The 22,402-nt window shown below is 41.5% G+C and overlaps 1 protein-coding gene and 1 long non-coding RNA gene across 2 annotated transcripts; one reads left to right on the top strand and one right to left on the bottom strand.

The window, feature by feature from the left end:
* Positions 1–3,112: 3,112 nt before the first annotated feature.
* LOC125537838 (importin beta-like SAD2) lies at positions 3,113–17,574 on the bottom strand. Its single transcript, XM_048701154.2, has 22 exons — positions 17,216–17,574; positions 15,589–15,724; positions 15,428–15,515; positions 14,395–14,547; positions 14,087–14,249; positions 13,816–14,000; positions 13,567–13,740; positions 12,943–13,088; positions 12,720–12,843; positions 12,464–12,644; positions 10,808–10,967; positions 10,692–10,733; positions 10,502–10,620; positions 10,209–10,407; positions 9,463–9,594; positions 7,652–7,755; positions 7,381–7,560; positions 5,639–5,778; positions 5,411–5,550; positions 4,928–5,082; positions 3,910–4,042; positions 3,113–3,823 (listed from the first exon to the last, which is right to left on the bottom strand). Exons 1-22 carry the CDS (start codon positions 17,303–17,305, stop codon positions 3,672–3,674), a joined length of 3,096 nt encoding a protein of 1,031 aa, XP_048557111.2. The 5' UTR covers positions 17,306–17,574; the 3' UTR covers positions 3,113–3,671.
* Positions 17,575–18,209: 635 nt separating this feature from the next.
* On the top strand, positions 18,210–21,748 carry LOC147985376 (uncharacterized). Its single transcript, XR_015615117.1, has 2 exons — positions 18,210–18,348; positions 18,781–21,748. It is a non-coding gene; the product is annotated as an uncharacterized LOC147985376 (long non-coding RNA).
* The last annotated feature ends 654 nt before the right edge of the window (positions 21,749–22,402 follow it).

Below are 22,402 nucleotides of genomic sequence, written 5' to 3'. Positions count from 1 at the left end.
TGGCGGCATCAGTGTGGGACAGCCAGAGAGGTAGTTTTTCACCTCCAGCTTACCGTCTCATTCCTTCACCGTGCAAACTGGCCATATATTAACGGTAATGTTATCTGGCAGATGGTTGGGGGTGGCAAGCTTACGCACTTTCCTGATGGTTTTAGTTGTGATGTGAGATTAAACGGTGACAATTTTAGAAGGAAAACGCTCTTCTCTGAAGAAAGAAACTGTCACCCCTCGTATAACTAAAACTGCCATCTAAACATTCGCTAATGTCAACCTCTCCCGGTGAATGTTCCCCAGTTAAGAGAGTCATATACTAAATATTACTTCCTCAGTTTCAAAATAAATGACCAAACTTTATACTAACTTTATACTAAAGTTAGTATATAATTAAGTCATCTATTTTAGAACGGAGGGAGTACCTATCATTAAAAAGACTTTACAAAAAATAGAAATTACATCTAAGTCTGTAGGGTGTTGAAGTCTTTAGTCTGTCTTAGCAGAGCAAATTTGTTGAAACTCATGAACTTTTTTTTTGAGAAACTTTCAATCTATTCATCTTCAATTATGGCAGTACAAATAACAACAAAGGTAATAAAAATTACAAGCATGTCCGTGGACCACCTAATGACGACTACAAGCATTGGAGCAAGCCAAAGACGTGCCGCCGTCATCGCCCCTCCCTCACCGAAGCTGGGCAAACCTTATTGTAGTAGACAGACGGGAAGTCGTCGTGCTAAAGACCCAAAAGACCAGCGCACCAGAGTAGCAACCATCGCGATAAAGAAAGTCATAAATTAGAAGAATCAATCATGTAAACACCTAAACGAAGATGAACGAAGACCGGATCCAAATAGATCCACCGAAGACCAGCACCGATCGAATCCCGCAAGATCCGACGGAGACAAACCTCCACACGCCCTCCGACGATGCTAGACGCATCATCGGGACAGGGATAGAACGTGGGAGACATTATTCCTACCAAGGGACACAATCCCAATCAAGATGTTGAATCTAACAAGAACGAGAACGGGTCCCTCCCGCCGGCAGGGGGCGAGATCCTCCACGCCGCCATGGCCTAGAGACCATCGGAGATGGGAGGGACCGGCGGCGGCGCCGACAGGAGGAGAAGAACTTTTCTTGTGGAGGAGAAAAAAGAAACCACTTTTCTGAAACTCATGAACTTATAGAAACAATAGTCAAGAATTCAGTCAATAACTTAATATAGATCAAACGAGGCTAGTCGTCATGATCTACATATCAAATTGCTGCCTAGATTAGAAAAAACACTAGAGAGGGCATGTAGAACCCTCCAAGTCCGGCACGCAACTAGAGAACAAGGGCCATCTAGTCGTTCCTTATATAGTATAATTAATTTCTGAGGAGTACAACCTATTTGGAAGGTTTGGATACCCCCTTGAGGACACATTCTTTCTCTGGTTATTAGCTCACAACAAGGTACAAAAGATAACTTGAAGAAAAGGCATGTTGCTAAAAATACGGTCCATTTAGCATTTAGCTTTTGACTGTATGGTTGCCTCTAATGTTAGGCCATTTATCTCTAGTTTCAGTGAAGTTTCAATAGGTCTTTGAATCTGTTGCCATGTTTTGGAGTGCCAATAAAAAAGCACCTAGTTCTAACTTTGTCACTGTTGGTATGGAGTATCTGAAAACATAGGAATAGCATGTTTTTTACAATGTCTTGTGGATGGACATCAAACGGATTTGTTGAAGAATCCTGAAAAGCGAAAATGGTTAGAACATGGGTGATTTTTTGCCCTCCGGAAGAAAGAACAAATGGAGTGTTCCTGCTCTCACTTGACAATTATGCTGAGAGCACCCCTGCCTCTACAAGGTGGTTGAGAAAGGTCAATATCATGCCCCAGTTAGATGAACTGGGGAGTTCTCTCTCATGTGGATGACCATTCATTGTTTCACATCTTAGGAGATGGAGATGAACCTAATTAACCACCAAGAAGCGAGAAGATCTCATAGAAGCATGCCTTCCTGGGCCCAGCATCAATCATTGAATCTGATTGTTGGTCACCACTTCTCGTGGCGACGGACAAGGAGCTGAGAGAGCTTCCTGTTTTGTTCTCTCTCCTCGCGTCGACGTCGTTCTTTGCAATATATAGTACTCCCTTCATTAACAAATATAAAACGTTCTAATTTTTTTCTGATTCGAATGTATATAAATGCATTTTAGTGTATTTGTTCATTCATTTCAGTTTGTATGTAGCTTCATTAACAAATATAAAACGTCTTATATTACAGAGGAAGTAGGATTTTAGCTTCCCTACACTTTGAATCTTTTGCGTGCTTGCAAGCAATGCTCTGCCTTTTGCTTTAGCTCTCTGTTATTTACCGTTTTGCTAAACCTGAACATCCGTAGCATGTTGTGCACGGTTTCGCTCGTAGTAAACATGAACAGGAAAGTGACACCCTGATTTTCTAAAAAAACAAGCACGGAAATGATAAAATCCCTGAATGTTCAGGATGGCAAATCAAACATCTTTGTGCAAACTTTAGTTGACGTGAGGATGACGAATTTAGTTGAGAAGCACGGTAATTTCCTAACAAAAATTGTTATGCATCCTTCACTTATATAAATTGTCACAAAATATGTTTGTTTTGTTATTCTCAAATCCAAACATTCAGGACTTATCTGCTCCCAAAAATTAACAAAATAATAAGACAATCGGGATCGAGTAGCTAGCACTGTCATGTGTCTGTCAATCGGTCTAGCCTAACTCGTATGATGTTTATTTGATTTTATATATATCTTGCACACCTTTTTGTAGTGGGTCAAACTAAAACTTTAATTAATTTGAAACAAAGAGTAGAAGCGAATACTCCCTTTGTTCCAAAATTTACATCCGTCTTTAGACAAATCTAAGACAAGAATTTAGAATTTTGGGACAGAGGGAGTATAATGCAAACCGAATAATAAGGATTTTTTTAAGAAGGATTACATTAGCTGGCATTATTATCATAACTATCCGCCTTCGTTGTTCATTTGACTGCACTCAGTGTACAGAATGCAACAAATCAAGAATGCTCGTGATGATCGGACGACAAATATCACCCAAAAAATAAAAACTAATGTATTGCATGGTAGTGATGATAACCAAATCCAGGTTACCAGATGCAGGCAAAGTTTATTTCACCAGCCTCTGTCAAACCATACAGAGACATGCTTGAGCGATGTTCAACAAATCGTACCGACAAAACTGGATTCACTGAATCCTCCAACGACAGAAAAAAAATAATGAAACCATCGTATTGGTAATCCACCAATAACCGCCCAATCATATACACTCTACACCGGACCTTCCTAGGCTATAAGACAACTTGGGGACGCGCCCCACCCACAGGGCTCATTTAACAAATTTCATCAACCAAACGGAGCCGGAGCTCTGGACCAAAACAGCATCATAACAAGTGTGTAGTATCATCCGTAGGGCTCGCACCGCCCATAAACAAATAGACCGAGGCTGCAAGAGATTATCCCACGATGGTAATGTTGTCTGACTTCTTCTATTCCAAGAATTGTGTGCCTCAGGCCTCCAAAAACAAGTAGACCAAGGCTGCAAAAACCCATTGCCTGCGATCACCAAATCACAGGCACTGGCCTGCAACAAAACTCAAGACAAACAACCATTGCTATAATTCATTCATCACTGTGCATTTGCTTTCTCCAACTTCTCTTTCTCAATTTCAACTTTTCTTTCCTCAGCATGCTGAGCAACGCCATTAGCCAGTGCCTGGTAGTGAAAATCCAGTGTCTGCATAAGGCTCTGGAACCTGGCTGGGTCGGATGCTTGTACAGCTGGACAAAATAATTATTGCCTTGTCAACAACTTTTGGGCACAAATAAATACTGCAAAAGAATATACAGTGGGAAATATTCTCTACCTTGGATGGTTCCAACAAAGAAGATAAATGGATCAACCTCATCTATCGGGGTCTGCAGCTCCTCGTCATCACTAAAATCATCATCAGAATCATCATCATCATCATCCTCATCATGGAGCTGAAAACCTCTTGCCTGAATTACCACAAGGGTGTAAAGAGTGATCACAGGGTGCTATAAAAACGCAAAGAAAATTATACCCAAAATACTGATGTGACATCGTTGCTACAGTATCTTTTCACTTGTTCTTTGCAGACAACATTGTTAACAAAAGGAGACTGAGGAGTTCTTTCCAGTGCAGCTAACAGCACATGAACTGTGTCCGTGTGTACACAGGGAGGCAAAAGGCTCATCAAGCTGCTAACAGGCCTATGAAACAAGGGCAGGTGATTTTATGAAGCCACAAGTGAAGTGTGCGCTTTACTTATCATCTTTCCCTAGAGTACTAGTATTGAAGATATAAATTTCTTGTTGGAGATGTGCTATTCATGCAGATTAAGGCCCCAGCTCCAGGTACCATTCGCCCCTGCCTACCAGAGGGGAGATCTTCTGTGAACCTCAGGAGTCCAAAGCAAGGTGAAGTTACCTGCCAATGCTACCCAACTTCCCAACATACATATATTTGAAGCAGCCCTTTCATCGCAGACCTCTCTTTCAGTGTTTCTAGAGCCAATAACATTGTTTTTAGGACTTATCTACTAATCGCTGCCAGAATCAAGCATATTCTATTCTGTATGCTTTTATCAGGAGCTGGTTGGCTGGAAAATTGGGATCTGGAACTCTACCAAGCAGTCTACGAATTTATGTAATGATAATGACTTCCTCTTGGCAATTCTCTGATGCTCATATTTGAAGGTAATAAGCACCTTCACCAGAGATTGCGTTAGCTCTATTAACCATTCCATCATGACAAGCACTTGTAGATAAAATTCACATGGTGGGCATATAAAATAAAAATTAAACCATGCCAATAGGATCTCCTAATGCGAATTTTACTCGAGACAAGATATGAAAACAAACCTGCACTAGCTTCTGTATATTAAGACTATTTACTTCATCCTGATCTTCATCATCAACCCCCATCTCCCCATCATCCTCATCCTCCTCATTCTCTTCTTCATCAGCATCAAATTCATCCACATCATCATCAGCAGCATCATTTTGCCTCTTAGATTCTGGTATATTAAGGCAAAAGATTAAGATTTAACTGAAGAAGAAATTTAAGCATTTCACTAATACACTACATATATAATAAGTTCTATAACAGCAAGAGGCAAAATAAAGTTGGAAGTCTTAGTATGTTATTTCCTTTTTTTTCTTGCATAAATATGCAGTGGGAGTCTCTCCTACTTTCTCTGACAGAATACAAGGAAACTCTTGATTTGCAAAAGTGCGAAACAATATATGAAAGTGCTTAATCAACCCGGTGCCTGAAATCTCAGGAATATATGGTAGTTTTTCAAGGGCTAGCGCTTTATATCATACAATAAATAAGAGATGCACCTGCAACTTGCTCCTTGTATGCAACAAGCAGCTCCAGTGTTGCCTTGAAAATGCGTTCTAGAGCCTCTGCTGGAATATGATTAGCTGGAAGTCCAATAAGTGAAGTCAATCCTAAGCAGCAGACTTTCTTGTCATGCTCTCTGAAAATAAAGCAAAGCACCATTTGTCGAGTCAGTACAGCAAATAAACACAAAGGAATAATTTTACAGGCGAGCTAATTAAACTTACCTCTTGAAGTTCACCCTCTTGCCACTTTTTTTCACTTGTTGTAACATGACAAACCAAAGATTGAAAATTTCTGTCGCAACTCCAAGTTTGTGCAACATTGCAAGTGTCAACGAAGGATTGTAGTAGAATACGTTAGCTATCTGCAGTAGGCATGGAGAGTGTGATAAGTAACTTTGCTGACTCAACATGAGTACATGGCTGTCAAGAGGGCCAACCCACGCAATCAGTAGTATCAATTCTAGACACAGAAATCAGAAGGAACACACGGTCTGCCTACTATGACATGAGGTTGCTTCATACAATATGAAATACACAAATGTGCTCATTTAAGATACATGAAATTATATAGTGATTTTACTTTGAGCAATAGCTACGGACCTATGGCACTGTAGGCCTAGAAAACCATATGTGCTTTACCTTCACAGGAAAAAATAACATTTTACAAACAAGAACAAGGCATTATATATCTTGCTGCATTCTGAATATACCCCACATGTCAGAAATTATCTTCAGGAAAAAAGGCATGCAAAAATGAACCCCATGAACATGTAAAACGGTTGCTCCATATGAATCTAAAGTTTGAAACGACTGATCATAATATATAAAAATATATATGATAATGATTTTGGTTTATATAATTTCTTACAGAGAACAGTACGTACCCAGCATAAAGCAGTTGGACAGTCTATCACATAGTTCAATAAACTGAGGTTAGTATTGCTGATTAGTTACTGTAAATCATGGCAAACAAGGTACTCCCTCCTTCCATCTATATAGGGCCTAATGCATTTTTCGAGGCTAACTTTGACCAAATGTTAGAGCAATAATATATGACATGCAACTTACTACACAAAGCACATCGTCAAATTCGTATGTGAAAGGAGCTTTCAATGACATAATTTTCACATTATGCATGTCATGTACTATTAATCTTGTCAATAGTCAAACGCGGTCTTGAAAAACGCATTAGGCCCTATACAAATTACAGAAGCCCTGTTTGGAATCAACTTATTTTGAAAAAAATGTATTAAAAAATTGCAAAAAAAAAGGTTGCATCTATGGAGTGGCAGAGCTCACATGTATTAGCAAAGCCCAAGGTGAGTTTACCAACTAACCGATCTAAAAATAATTTGAATAAGATTGCATTCATGCATATATATAATTACCTGAATGTATTTGGCTATCTAGCTTTATAGTTTGTGGTAAGCAGTTAAAGTATTTAGGAGCATTTTTTTATTGAACTCTTTGAACTCACCGGTCTACAAATAATTAACACAAGATTGCATGCATCCATGCACACAATTAAAATGCCACAGTTTATAAGAGTAGTCCTTATATCCAAATGGCTCAGATTATTTAAAACTCTAATTTTCCAGAAACAATGGTGTTTCAAGAGAGCGCCAATATATTATGTATCCAAACGGGGTCTTAATAGTTCACTTTGGAAAAGTGACCAAAAGAAGGGAGGTAAATGTAGGCCAACAGTTAACAGCTCAGGGTTACCAAACCAGGCTGCGGAATACATTTTAAGTTGATCATTTATGTTTAACACTACACTTAGATATCGTCTATTTTTTAAGTACTACTCAAAGTCCACTCTACACTGACAGACAATGTTACTTATACACAACTGATACAGAAAAGCTAAAAACAGCAAAACCAAATAATGCATACTATGATAGAGATCTTTAGCTGGTCAGCATGTTTTGGAACAGATAAAGGGAAATATGCACATTTCATACCACTTGCACAAGGAGAGATTTCAGATAAGGCTTCTCTGCTCGACGGAGCCTATCAATCGTAAGCCTGAGATACGGCTCAACCCAATGATCAACTTGCCCTTTGCAGTTTTGGAAAAACACTTCAATGAGCTTGGGTGCCGGCACAATATCTGAATCTTCCATATTTTGGTCTGTCATAACCTAGAGAAATGTTGATATGCCACTGTAAGAGCAGAACTACTTACACATTCAGAACAAATTAAAGCTAAAAATGAATCAAATCTACACTCACAGATGACAGTCCTTTCCATAAGCTTTGTTGATAATCAGGATCTTTGCAGGTAACAAAATGTTCAGTGCCACGAGAAATGTAATTGTCTAGTGGGACAAGAATATCTGCACGGCAACAAAAGTATTTAACAATGAGCTGCTGTAAAAAAATAATGTATGTCTATCAAAATTAATCCAACTAGTAGGAGATTGGCTATCAGGTCAGTTTGCTAACAAGTAGCCTAGCAGATAAGCACTTTATAATAACAGCCCACAGACCAGACCAGATACTGTACCAATTATGTCAAATGGAGCAAGAAAAGGCACAACATGCCTGCTGTTTATATATCTAAAAAAGAGAAACAACACGCCGATGAATTAGCGTTTTACCCAAAAGATATCAGATACCAGGATGCTAAATTACTGTTTTGGACATCATGATGCTGGTTTTGGACTTGTTTGGATGTTGCGTTGTCTTTCGGATATTATTATGATTTCTAAAAAATACCATAGTACCATAGAACTTTGAGATCTTTACACGCAAAAGAAAATCACTCTTACATCCCATATTAATTGACGCTCAAACGGATGTATCTAGCACTGAAACACATCTAGATACATCCGTTTGAGTGTCAATTAGTATGGGACGGAGGTAACGGAGGTAGTACTTATAAACATGTTCATCCCAGATAACATGTCTTTCTAAAGCAAACTACGGATGTCACTTGACTTTTGATCATCACCGAGCAATATTGTAACAGATGTGTACATGGTGGAAAAACTGTGGAGCATCCGTACTTGGTAGGGGAACTGCAATGGTATCCAATACCTCATCGGACACAGAAAGGTGCAGATACATCACCAGTGACATATCTGGCTGGATAAACATCAAGAATAGACAGTATGTACCAGGGATACTTCATGGACACGCTGTCCAACAAGACAAAAAGGTTCAACCCTTGGTGGGTGTCCCTCGCATGCAAACACTCGCATGAGAACTTCCTGTACCCACTGGGACATGCCCATGGCGACCAGGCGACCACCACCAGCCAGCAGCAAGAATCTTCCCACCCCAACATCAAGTGCTTATATGAAAAGAGCAAGCAGCTATGTTCATGTTGTTCTTCAAAGTTACTATTGTTTTTTGGTTTCCTGATTCCAAGGAAAACTCATCACTGAGAAATTATTTGGACACAACTAATCGATGAGCATGACAAAATCACATGCAAACTAGTCAGCTAATTAAGACACAGAGCAAAACAAATACAACTTGCAAACATAAAGGAAATGGAAAAATAATATAATAAGTAGCATGGTATCCAAATAACCAAATGAAGACACCACACACAAAGATAGCGAAGTCCCTTCGTTCCCAAATACTTAGCACCGTTAACGAGACAGGAAAACTATGTTTTGGATGAAATATGACCATAGTACTTTCAGTTATATCTCAAGTTCCCTTCTCGGCCCACTTTCGGGTGTTTGGTAGAGTGTATGAAGGGTGCATGAGTCCACACTAGCTCAACACAAATACACTATGAGCATGCATGAGGAGAGCATGCATGAAGAGGGATGTTGAGATGAGCATGCACGAAGAGGGAACAACTATGCTGAGATGAGAATGCAACCAAACACACCCTTAAAAAGGTGGCAAAGTGAGGGGTGCGAGTGGAGATAATCAAGGTGATCTAGGAAAGTGCCAGTGATTTGGAAAGACCTTTTTCCTCAGAAGTGATAATTATTTGGACGCAGAAAGCGTAACAGACAAAAAGCAAGAATTCAGTTTCCAGCATATAACAAATTTAACAGCAACATGTTCAAAACTAGACTTACTCTCAAAGAAATCAATGGCCCAATCATTAAGAGCCTCCATCATCAATGGCCACAAGCTCCACATGTCCAAAGAAATTGTTGGTGAGTAAAAGGTCAGATAGGACACTATTTCTAGAACCTCTTCATAAACATCTGCAAAACAGAGTCGAATGCATCAGCACAAATTGAAGGAAGAAAAAACAAAGTTTATAAAATCAAAACTGATATTAACACAAAAAAACTTCATCTCCCATAAACCGCTAATAATTATCAAGTTCTTACATCTTTCCTAGCAAATTTAGGGGAGGGAGTGTAGAGATAACTGTAAATACCTACAAGCTTCTAATGAGCTGAAAGGTTTTATCACTGTCATCAAAAGGAAAGTCTAAAGAAAGAGAAGACTACCACAATTCAGAAACCAATTATGTGTCATCAAAAGGAAAGTCTAAAGAAAGAGAAGACTACCACAATTCAGAAACCAATTACGTCTAAGTTCGCTTTAACTACATCTATCCAAGCTTCTAATGAGCTGAAAGGTTTTATCACAGTCATCAAAAGGAAAGTTTAAAGAAAGAGAAGACTACCACAATTCAGAAACCAATTATGTCTAAGTTCGCTTTAACTACATCTAGAGGAATCGATATCCTGAACAACCAAGATTAGTTCCAGTAAGGGACTGACAAAACTGATGTGTAAACAACCAGTTGAGACTATAAATATCCTTGAAATGTAACACACTCTGTTGTTATAATTAGACAACAAAATACCTTGACCATCCGAAGTCAACATCCTGCGCAAAATAGGCAACAAAGTGGGCTCTATTTGGATAAAAAGATGGGGAAGACTGCTAATGGACTCAAGGATTGTGCTTAAAGCACGTAAGCAACCAACAGCAGCCAAAGCACCAGAGTCCTCTACTTCATCATCAGCTTCTGAACTAGCCATGCATCTCCAGAAGGCAGCAGCCTATAAAATTAGTAAGCATGAAGTTTCAGGAAGGTAGATTCAGTGCAGCATGTGACCATATATTGAGTTAAACTTAAATCAAGGGCCAACATACCAAACTCTGGCACAAGCCAAGGGCATATGGTGCCATCTCTTCACCAAATCTATCAACAATTGTCTCGAGAGTGAAAACAAGATCCTCATTCTCAACTTCACCCATAAGCTTAAAAAATTCTGCAAATAAATAACAATCAAACCACAACAAAATCACCATTCCTACCAAGGTTGAATAAAGTAGTTCTTACCATCAAGAAGCTGTGGAAGGATAGGACGGATCTCATCCAGATCTGTAGAATGGGACAGAAATTGTAAGGAACAAACAGAGCAAAGTTGATAACTGACTAGGTATCAAGAAGCTCACCTTTGCATGCTTCAACGAAAGAACGGAGAGCAAAGACTGAATCGACCCTGACAGGAAGTTCTGGATCACGCAAACCAGAGATTACACAATGCATAGCTTTGCGAAAATTGTCCTGGTCTGAGAAGGTGATGTGCGCATACTGCCCTGCCACCCATGCTGCCTATTGTCCATATGATATATTAGTCTGATGTCACATAGAAGTAGCGAGTACATCAAGGAAAACTAGGGAAGGTGAGCATAACCATAGAAATAAAGAAAAATAAGAACTTTAATACTACTCCCTCCGTCCCATAATGTAATACATTTTTTTACACTACACTAGTGTAAAGAAACGTCTTAAATTATGGGACAGAGGGAGTAATTATTAAACAAATAAACTTGGATTATAACAGAGCATATAAAGTGTTCTGTTAAAATAAAATTGAATAAAGGGTTCCCTAAGGATAGCAATTAATTAAAATATGACAAGTGGTCACAATGTGCAGTCAACTTTTGAGATTGTGGTCAGCAGCTCATCTTCTCGTGGACTAATACTAGACTTGATGGCATACTGGTTATGTTGCTGGCACCTAATATCAGATAATCTAAGGTGGTAACCCAGGTGCTGAGAGTAACACTTGGATCCAAGGTAGTTACAGTGCTCTCTCAGCTCAAGACATTATTAGCATCTGTCACTTTGAACTGCATCTGGACAAATTCCCTTTCGGATACAAGAGAAGACGCCATTTTCTGGCGCTTATCTCCAAAACTTCAGTAGTCCGGCCAAGTCAGAGTATAAGGATTCCTTCTCTGAACAAATTAACTTCCATTGTCCTCATTTATTTTGTTAAGATAATGTAGCGCTCAAGAGTTGATTCTTTGGATTGAGCTGCAACACCATTGCTTGGCTACAGGTTACCTTGCGCACTGTCAGCTCCCAACCATGATTTCTGTCCTCTACGCACAAGAGCCAGAGACGATACAGCACTTCTTTGTGTGTTGCTCCTGGATCTGGCAGCTTTCAATCAGGACGACTGCATGCAGCTTGGAATATTCAGTTTGGAAGAAAGAGCCAGTTTTTTCAGGTCTATCAGCATGATCTGAGAACGGTGGACAATGCTATCAAAACAGAAGTAGAGCGTTGGAGGGCAAGCTTCACATTAGGCTGTGAGAGCTACTGAGATTAGCATTTTGTTTCATGTTGAAAAGTTGTGTGTCGTTGTTCCCTAGTGAATTGCTGGCTCATGGCTAGACCATCCAGAACCTAAAGCATGCCCTTCAGCCCTTCTCCTTAATGACAACTTGTTGCAGGAATACATCCCCTGTTCCTAAATATAAGACGTTTTTGTGGTAGTGGATAGAATATTCACAAGACACAATTAATTGTGTTTGGTTTTAAGATGAAAATTCCCAGCACCCTTTCTTAAACTATTATACAGGCTGTTACAAAGAGGAATAGTGGACAGAGGTATCTTGGAAAAGTACAAGTGAACATGGTAACTTTTGGACCTGAGGTGGGGGAAATTTCTGGGACAAATAAACATATTTCTAACTTTCTAATTAAAAAGGTAGAACGCTTCAATGCACAGGCTTCAACAAATTGTACACATGATCTGAATGTTTAAATGATAATAAGGAACAAAAGGTAGAACTGCTGGCCAAGTTGGAGCATACTACCTTCGCACGCAAGTGCCCAACATGACTACTGAACTCTGGAAAGACATGCTGAACTAACATTCGCTCTAGCTCAGCCTTGTACGGATCAGTTTGTTTCAGCCTATCACATAATGTCCCAATGGCAAGAAGGGCACCATCTTTTTGGCGATAGGGCTTCACTTCAATTGATGCCTCATTATACCTACCAAGTTATTCTTGAATTAGGTAGCTCATAAAGGTTGAGGATCACAGCACAAATCACAAAAACGATGCATACCTCATGAATATCTCCACAATAAATTGGATGAACTTTTGTAGGTTGCCTTTTCCCCGTTTTCTTACCAATTCGCTGACAAAATCCATAGCAGCTGTTCGAGGACTATACAAATCTTCAATTATATCTGTATGCAAAAAAATGGCATCATGAGTAAACAGATGAACACTGAAAACAGTGCATGTTACCTTACATCATTGAGAGGAATTTGATCATGCAATTTTACCATAGCCTTTCCGAACATACTCATGTGGATCTTCATCCCATAACATTTGGTCATTGTCATTGAAGCACATTAGTGGAAATATTATCTCAAAAAGAATTATGTCGATTTGTGGTTGCATCAGCTGGTACATGCTGTTCTTTGTGAGACTGCAAGAACAAGTAACCCATTACAGTTAGTCATCGCACATTTAATGATCACCAGGTACACATATTTTGCGTGGTAGATCCAACATGCATATGAGGAGATATCAGTAAGCTACAGATAAATATGCCAAACAAGAAATTTTCAACATACAGCTAGTAAATGTCAAACACAAAACTACTACGTTCAAAAAGGAAGAACATAAATCTAACAGTGGTTATTAAAGATACATTCTGCTAGGCAAATTATACACTCACAGGAAAGATGGAAGATGAAAGAGAATTTGTAACATTAGTAATCTCAGTAGAGCAAGTTGTGTTGCTGAAATTATCTAACAGGCATAGAGAGACATGCACAGCAAGCTCATGACTAGTGGGACATGCAGAAACCAGAAATTATGGAAGGTGGCAATCTGAACATTATGAAAGCTGGTTTGTCCTTTGGAAGTACATAATGCTGCTGCATAAAAAGTCTCCCACGAACCTGTTGGTGAGATATTGAAGGATAAGATTGATAACCCTATCAGGCAAATAGCCACCAGTGCGAATTGCATTGAGCAACTGTAGATGGCATCCCAGAATTTTTCCAGCATAGTTCTTTTGAAACATTTGAGCAAAAGCTTTACTCTCTGGTTTATGAACCTTCATATCAGCAAACCTGTCAATGACAAATGAGTAACCAAGTAAAAAATAATGATTTACGAAAAACAAACCAACTTCTTTCAATACTGACCGACTGTATAAACGGTTCAAGATATGGGTAATCCATTTCTTGACTTTCCACCAGCCCCAAGCTTTCCTAGCGTCAGGATCAGATGGTTGCCCTTCCAATGGAACTGGCCTTTCCAACAAGTTTAAGAATAGAACAATCCATGCATTGAAGATGTTTGGTTCAAACAGTTGCTTTGGAATTTCTAGCTGCAGAAAGCACATGACACGAGCATAAGCGTACATGAAAAGGGGGGGGGGTGTAAATTAATAAGTTAATAAGACCATGAACGTACATAAATTGAGGACCAGAATATTTTGCAGATCAGCTTGATCAAGTCAGCAACTTCAATTGGAGGATTCACAATCTGGACAAGTGTGCTGAATATATTCAACAAACGAGGAAAACACTCCTCAACAATTTGATACAAAGGTATCCTTTCCTCCTCTGATTTGAACCTAAACCATGAGGCATATAAATAGGATAAGTGTGCCAACTCATATAGAAGTAAAACAAAAGCATTGTGCTGCAATGTCATCAAGACCAACAGCAAAATTTCAGTAAAGATTTATGATAGATGGAAAAGGTGGTATGTATGCTCACTCATATTTCCGGGATAGGATCCTTAGCACATAAAGTGCTCCGAAAATTTGATCCTGTGATTCCATGTTATGTGTAACCCAATGTAGAAGACTAGGCCACTGCTCAGGGTAATCCGCAAGGATCAAGGTCTTGATACTTTCTCCAAGCTGTGCTCTAAAGATATTCATGAAAGATGTGTCAATTATCCATATGTTTATCATCAACAAATGCCAAATGTTATGCTTCCGCCATTAAGAAAACTTATATAAGACAAGAATATGTGAACCGGTATGGCTAGCCAAAAAAAATTACCATGTGGCCACATTACAACTTGAGAAAGTACTTTGCATAATGCTTCTCTACAAATGGAGGTTTAATACAGAGAAAAAAAGGGAACAGATGCATTCAAGAACTAACAACAAGCCAGCGTCTATTATTACCCATAATGTGTTTCATGAAGGCAAAGTCAATATTTTTTTACTACATATTGCTTCTATTAGAAACAAAATGGAGCTTCAAGCAGCATAAAGAAAAACATAAAAGCTTCATTTTTAATTGCAATTAGCTGGAAGATGAAGTATAAGTAGGCCGAAACTAAAATTGGTCGACATTATTTTCCCTCCATTGGAGCTCTATGGTGAAGGCGGAGTCACCCGTTCGAGGCAACCGGTGATGACGATGACGCTTGCGACTCCTCGGCAAATGTCTTTCTTCTTTGCACCTTCAGGTTTCATGTCGGTGGCCAGATTGGCCGGTGGTGCCCAGGTCATATGGGTTGGGTTGTATCGGTTTTAGCTCGGTTTTCCGTCAATTAACCGGGCAATTCTCTTCTTCTTAATCAACAAAAATGGCAAGTCTTTTGCCTCGTTTCAAAAAAAAAAATACACTATTGAAAACTACAGGCACTAGAATTCAGTTTATCTGGTAAAAAACTGACAATATAACAAAATAACCAAAAACAATGAGCAGTACAATTGTAGCAAGCAGCTATGACAGTAAAACGTTACTACTTGTTAAGGAAAGGACAGGTGGATTGCGGCAAAGTTATTTTTACCTTAGCAGTGGAGGCAATTGAGTAACAAAGCCCAGTATATTCTCACGAACCATAGACTTGTCACCTTCTGGAATTTTACGTGTTTCATCTACAGAAAGGAAGAAAAATTGTCAAGTTACCAAAATGAAGGGAACAATGCCCAGGTATTACCCTCCACGTACCAGGATCAATAGGTGACCAGGCTTTTGAAACAAAGTTCTTGAAGTGAATGCTTGCGACCTGTCTCACAGCCATATCACAACTTCCATCGATGATGATCTGTAACAATCTCACCAGATGTTGTTGCGTATACTGAAGCTGCAGGAATCGCAGGAACTTCAGTACAAGGGTCCGAAATGAAATAACATATGCATATAGCATTGCAACATGTATAGAACAAAAAAGACAGGAAACACTGAATAAGAATGAACAATACAAAACAAAATGGCCAGCTTAGTTAGAGCATTCTGCATTATTCCTTTGGGTATGTTAACAAGTAATGCACTGTAGTTAATCCATTTCTCATTCTTGGAAAAGGGGTAGCTATTCATCAATCACAAACAAATGCAAATTAAGTTTCTAAGAAAAATAAGAACATGGCAATATGAGCTGCTTTGCAATTTTCTGGGTACATGGTAACTTTCTATTTCAAAATACTAAATCTTCCACGAGTGTTGGTTTTGGCTCAAATTCTGTTAGCGCATATTGTAGTATTGAAATTCACTATTATACAATAAAAGAACAAAAACAAGTTTGAACTTCAGAAAACACAGCAGCAGTCGCTTCATATATGATTAATAACTATAGGCAAACACACTTACAATAGGTTATTAAGGCGACCGGGTAGATTTGTCTGTTCTGTATACAGATCAGCTCAAATACAATTTCAACACTGATGGTCTTACACTCAGTGCGCTCTCATGAACAATAATTTCAATTACATAATATGTAAACAAGCGCTGTCCAAAATGCAGTGCACTCGAGAGCGTCATTACAACAAACATAACGATATACCAAACAGCTCCTTCTATGCACAGAAGTTGGCTAAGAAACTCTCTTTACAGACAGTTCGTCCAAGTGGACGTGTGCGGATAGCTAAAAGAAAGGATATTATCACTCTGCTCCAACAAATTTACAATCTTGTGAAAAGATTTGACTGCATCCTTACAAAGCATATAATATTATGACATTAAAAAGGAAGGGAGCAAACAAGCACCTCTGTGATGTACAAATGTTCATCGTTAAATAAGTGCTCTGTGTGCGGAGTACATGATTATATGCCACTAAAAGATTTAAATTTTATATGCTGTCTTATAGTTTCAGGTGTAATGGCAGCCTGCTTGATTGAACAGGTTGCTAAGCCTACCAACTCTGAGGTGTTCATGAGCTGGAAGTCAATAATGCCACTCGCATGAGCTAATAACACTGAGCATAGCTCCACAACAAAGTCGAACTAGATGACAACGGACAGCAAGCATCAAACCGGTCCAGAAGTGAAGCTCATACAGATAACCGGTTCAAACTGATCCAATTCAGCAACCTAGCTCCAGATCACGGAAAACATAGCAACAGCAATCAACTCGACACGGAACAGAGAAGATGCGTTGACGTGACTGGTTCGATTGAGCAGGATTCCACGGCAAAACGCACCAGCGGAGGAGGCGCGAGGCAGTGATCCGACGAACCCCTACCCCCAATCCAACCCCTTCCGCCACGGTAGGAACCCCAGGCTCCCGATAGTGGCGTCAACGATGCAAGCAACGGAGCGAGAGGCTAGAGCGGCATCAAGGCGGCAGTGGAGGGGCTAACCTGCTCGAGGCTGGCCTCAGCAGCTTTGCGCTCCTCGGGGGCGTGGCTGAGCGCCGCGCGCAGCACCAGGGTCAGGTTGGACAGATCCATCGCGGCGGGCCGGCCGAGCTCGAGCACCGACGGCGGCGGCGGGAGGGGCGAGGCCGCAACCCCGAGCTAGGGTTCTCGATGGGCGACGCGGGGTGGTGGAGAGGGAGGGGGCGGGGGTGGGGGTGGCGAGTGGGGAGAGTCGGGGTCGCCTCCTCCCACTTCAGGAGGGCCTCGCGGTCGCGGAGACCTGGGGAGTTGAGAAGCGTGCGTGCGTGCGCGCCGCACCGTGCCGTGCGTGCTCGAGGCAGAGAAAGGAGGGGTGGATCAGTGGAAGTGGTGGTGGGTATTTAAATCTAGGGTTTGGTCGAGGGGTTTTGCTCGGCCGAGCCCGAGCAAGAAGCAAGCCCGGCCTGCTGCGCGTGTGCCGCTGCTACGACCACCCCCACCGGCCGGCAGCAGCAACTTTTCTGGGGGCAAAGGCCCTCGTCCGAACCCGAGGCCCAGTATTAAGGGTGAAATTTTGGATCCGATTTATATACTCCTAGATGGATAAATGTTCATACCATATCAATATTTCGCATTCTTTTGGATTCAGATGTCATTTATAGGAGCATTGCACGTGTTGCGCCCTAGTGTCGTCACGTGTCCCACTTTGTTGAAGTGGTTTTTTTGGACGAATTATTTTTGTAATTTTCTCGCTAAGTTAAGCACGAACCCATTTTGAAAGAAAAAATTATCTTACATTTTTTTGTCACGACAATATCCTTGGTGTCTCTTTTGCATGGAAGACACATGGTCTTTGCCGTTTTCCCCTGGTCCACACGTTGCGTTGGCTCGTTGTAGCAAAGGGGGAAACACCATGGAACCCCCCCCCCCTCGACTCAGAACGTCACAAACTGTGTCGTTTTCTCCTGATAAGTCATCCAGTCGCGCAGGCCTAGCCCACCACATCTTCCCTATTCTCCCTATCTTTTTGTGGTGGCCGAGCGCACTAACAAAGAAGGGTTCTTTCTCGCCCCCTTCCCTCTCCCCTCGCCAAATATTCAAGATCTACTCATTCCGCACTCAAAATCATGGATCTAAGGGCCCCGGGCATCCTTGAGGTATTCTCCCCCCCCCCCCCCTTCTCTCATTTTTTCGGTTGAATCATCTTCTTATTATGCATTAATATTCAATATTGAGTGGTGTTAGATGAGTAGATGATTTCTTCATCTTTGGAATTTTTTTGTAGTTGGTAGACAATTTTAGAAGATTAGTGGGTACTAGATGATGTGTTCTTGAATATGTAGGCCATATTATTTCATATTGGTGCCTGTACAGGCTATTCATATGTTGCCATAGGAACCCGCATGAAGAGAGATGATGAACTCTTCAGAGTTCATTTATGGGAGCATTGCACATGTTGCGCCCTAGTGCCGTAACGTGTCGCACTTCGTTGTAGTGGGTTTTTTCGCGCGAAATTACTGTTCTGACTTTTTGGCTAAGTTAAGCACGAATTCACCCTGTTTGAAAAAAGTGTATCTGACCTTTTTTAGTGACGCCAACATCCCGCGTCCCGTTTGCATGGGAGACATCGTGGTCCCTGGTGTTTCCTCCTGGTCCACACATCATAGACCTCGACTTTTACCCTCGACCCAAAACGCCACGGACCATGGTGTTTTCTCCTGATAAGTCATCCAGCCGCGCAGGCCCAACCCACTCCATCTCCCCTATCCTCTAGCGGCGATTGAGCTAGCGCACGAACAGAGAGGGTTCTCTCTCGCCCCTTCCCTCTCCCCTCACCAAATCCTCAAGATATACTCATTCCACCACTCAAATTCGTGGATCTGAGGCCCCTAAGCATCCTCAAGGTACTCTTGCCCCTTCCCTCCAATTTATTTCGATTGAATCCTCTTCTTTTTTATTATGGTGTTAGATGAGTAGATGGTTTGTTCATTTTAGGGGGGAAATGTAGTTGGTAGATTATTTTAGATGATTGATAGGTACTAGATAATGCGTTGTTGAATTTGTAGGCCATATTAATTTGGATTGGTGCCTATATAGGCTATCCGTATGTTGTCATATGAACCCACATGAAAAGATATGATGAACATCTAATGGTTGTATATGGTATGGTTTGTTTGAGATCTTGGTTTGGTTATAGATGATTAATATTTGCATATGTTGTCCCATGGGATATTGTCGAGAGAGATGATGAAGAGATGATGGTTGTATGTGATATTGTTTGTGTTGATAATCTTGCTTGGTTTATAAATGATGTGTGTGTATGTGCTAGCAATTTGGTTTTTTTGCTTGCAAGCAAGTTCATTATGTTCAGATGATGTGTGTATGTGGTATGAAAATATATGATGTGTGGGTATGTGTCGGGGTCTAGGATCTGTGTCCAAGAAACTTCTCCAACAACTAGGGTTCGAACTCTAGGGGGGTTTGCTTGGCGACCTAAGACATTGCGACGACTACGACTGGACTGCCACGGGCACGCTGGCTCTCATCAGGCACGAAGGGGATGTGCGAGCTACCCAGGTTCGGGCCACCGTGCTGGTGTAAATACCCTACTCCTGCCTATGTTGGGTTGCTCTGTAATGGAGAGCTTGTGGCTCGAGGTACACGAGAGGTTGGGAGAATGGCTCGATCCCCTTACATGGAGGCGGCGCTGCCCCCTTTGTAGTGCCTTGGTCCCCTTCCCCGGAAATATGAGCGGGAAAGGGTGGCCATAGGGCGGCAATTCAAAGGGGGGCAGGGGCCTATGCCTATCCTCACTAAAGGCAGTTTTCGCCTGGTAAAGTAGTCTTCATGACACATTGGTGGGCTCGGCGATGACCTCTGCCCTGGCGTGCTGATCCGTCCTAATCTTCTTTCACCAGAGAGGAAATGCTTTGGGAATTGCTTTGGGGGAGACAGCGGACGCTGCTCCCTTGTCACCAGAATGGAAATTGGGCTTGGTCATGCCCCACCGTCCTTATCCTGACAGCGGGCATCCATGTGATGGGCGTGGAGCCCCGCTGCCGGCGCCGTACGACCTGCCTCATGAGGCGACCTCGTGAGGGGAGCCTCGCGAGGTAGCCCGGTGCTTGGCAGCCTCGGCAGGGCTCTGCCCCGCAGCAAGGGGCCTCGCGAGGCACACCCCCCGCGAGGCATCTTCTTGCAGAGCGGCCGGAGTAGGGCCACCTGTCATGGGCCGGCCCAGGTGCCGCCCTTTTGGCCAGAGGAAGATGGGTCGTGGTACCGTGGTTCCCACTGGGCGACAGTAGCCCCCGGGCCTGCGGCGTGCATGTTCACCCATTAGGAGCGAAATGGCACGGGGCCCGTTGAGCTGTCGGGCCCAGAGGGCGACGCGTGGCGGCTTTTACGGGGCGGGACGCCCCCACTTCCCAGGAGCCTTGGTAATCGCCGACCTGGGGATAAGCCTGGGCGCGTAGGGCGCAAGCACATCATTACTTTGTTGGGGAATGCAGTATTTCAAAAAAAATCCTACGATCACGCAAGATCTATCTAGGGATGCATAGCAACGAGAGATGAACTTTATTTTGCCATGCTGTTTTGAGAAGACATGATTGCTTAGTTAGTATGCTTGAAGTATTATTATTTTTATGTCAATATTAAACTTTTGTCTTGAATCTTTTGGATCTGAACATTCATGCCACAATAAAGAAAATTACATTGAGAATTATGCTAGGTAGCATTCCACATCAAAAATCATGTTTTTCTCATTTACCTACTCAAGGACGAGCAGGAATTAAGTTTGGAGATGCTTGATACGTTAATCTATAATTTTTTATTGTTCCATGCTATTATATTATCTATTTTGGATGTTAATGGGCTTATTTATACACTTTTATATTATTTTTGGGACTAACCTACTAACCCAAGGCCCAGTGCAAATTGCTGTTTTTTTTGCCTATTTCAGTGTTTCGCAGAAAAGGAATATCAAACGGAATCCAAACAGAATGAAACCTTCGGGAGAGTTTTTTTTGGAACAAACGTGATCCAGGGGACTTGGGGTGGACGTCAAGAAATCAACGAGGAGGCCACGTGGCAGGGAGGCGCGCCTGCCCCTGGGCGCGCCCCCACCCTCGTGGGACCCTCGTGGCTCCACCGACCTACTTCTTCCTCCTATATATATCCATATACCCTGAAAACATCCAGGAGCACCACGAAACCCTATTTCCACCGCCGCAACCTTCTGTATCCAAGAGATCCCATCTTGGGACCTTTTCCGGAGCTCCGCCGGAGTGGGGATCGATCACGGAGGGCTTCTACATCAACACCATAGCCTCTCCGATGATGTGTGAGTAGTTTACCACGGACCTTCGGGTCCATAGTTATTAGCTAGATGGTTTCTTCTCTCTCTTTGAATCTCAATACAAAGTTCTCCTTGATTCTCTTGGAGATCTATTCGATGTAACTCTTTTTGCGGTGTGTTTGTCGAGATCCGATGAATTGTGTGTTTATGATCAAGTTTATCTATGAACAATATTTGATTCTTCTCTGAAATCTTTTATGTATGATTGGTTATCTTTGCAAGTCTCTTCGAATTATCAGTTTGGTTTGGCCTACTAGATTGATCTTTCTTGCAATGGGAGAAGTGCTTGGTTTTGGGTTCAATCTTGCGGTGTCCTTTCCCAGTGACAGCAGGGGCAACAAGGCATGTATTGTATTGTTGCCATCGAGGATAAAAAGATGGGGTTTATATCATATTTCTTGAGTTTATCCCTCTACATCATGTCATCTTGCCTAATGCGTTACTCTGTTCTTATGAACTTAATACTCTAGATGCATGCTGGATAGCGGCCGATGTGTGGAGTAATAGTAGTAGATGCAGAATCATTTCGGTCTACTTGTCGCGGACGTGATGCCTATATACATGATCATGCCTAGATATTCTCATAAGTATGCACTTTTCTATCAATTGCTCGACAGTAATTTGTTCACCCACCGTAATGCTTATGCTATCTTGAGAGAAGCCACTAGTGAAACCTATGGCCCCCGGGTCTATTCTCCATTATATTAATCTCCCGTCAACTAGCTATTTCTGGTGTTGTTTATTTTGCAATATTTACTTTCAATCTATATCATAGAAATACCAAAAATATTTATCTTATTATTATTATCTCTATCAGACCTCACTCTCGTAAGTGTTCATGAAGGGATTGACAA

This window comes from Triticum urartu, chromosome 2A (genome assembly GCF_056163025.1).
Source record: "Triticum urartu cultivar PI428250 chromosome 2A, HENAU_Tu73, whole genome shotgun sequence".
NCBI lineage: Eukaryota > Viridiplantae > Streptophyta > Magnoliopsida > Poales > Poaceae > Triticum > Triticum urartu.
This window is presented reverse-complemented; position numbering and strand designations above follow the sequence as displayed.

Excerpts from the sequence above, each read along its gene's own strand:
- LOC125537838 (XM_048701154.2), bottom strand. The coding sequence starts at position 17,305 with ATGGATCTGTCCAACCTGACCCTGGTGCTGCGCGCGGCGCTCAGCCAC. Across the intron at positions 13,741-13,815 it reads TTGAACCGTTTATACAGTCG|GTTTGCTGATATGAAGGTTC; the intron begins GTCAGTATTGAA and ends TGTCATTGACAG. Across the intron at positions 7,561-7,651 it reads TATGGAAAGGACTGTCATCT|GTTATGACAGACCAAAATAT; the intron begins GTGAGTGTAGAT and ends ACATTTCTCTAG.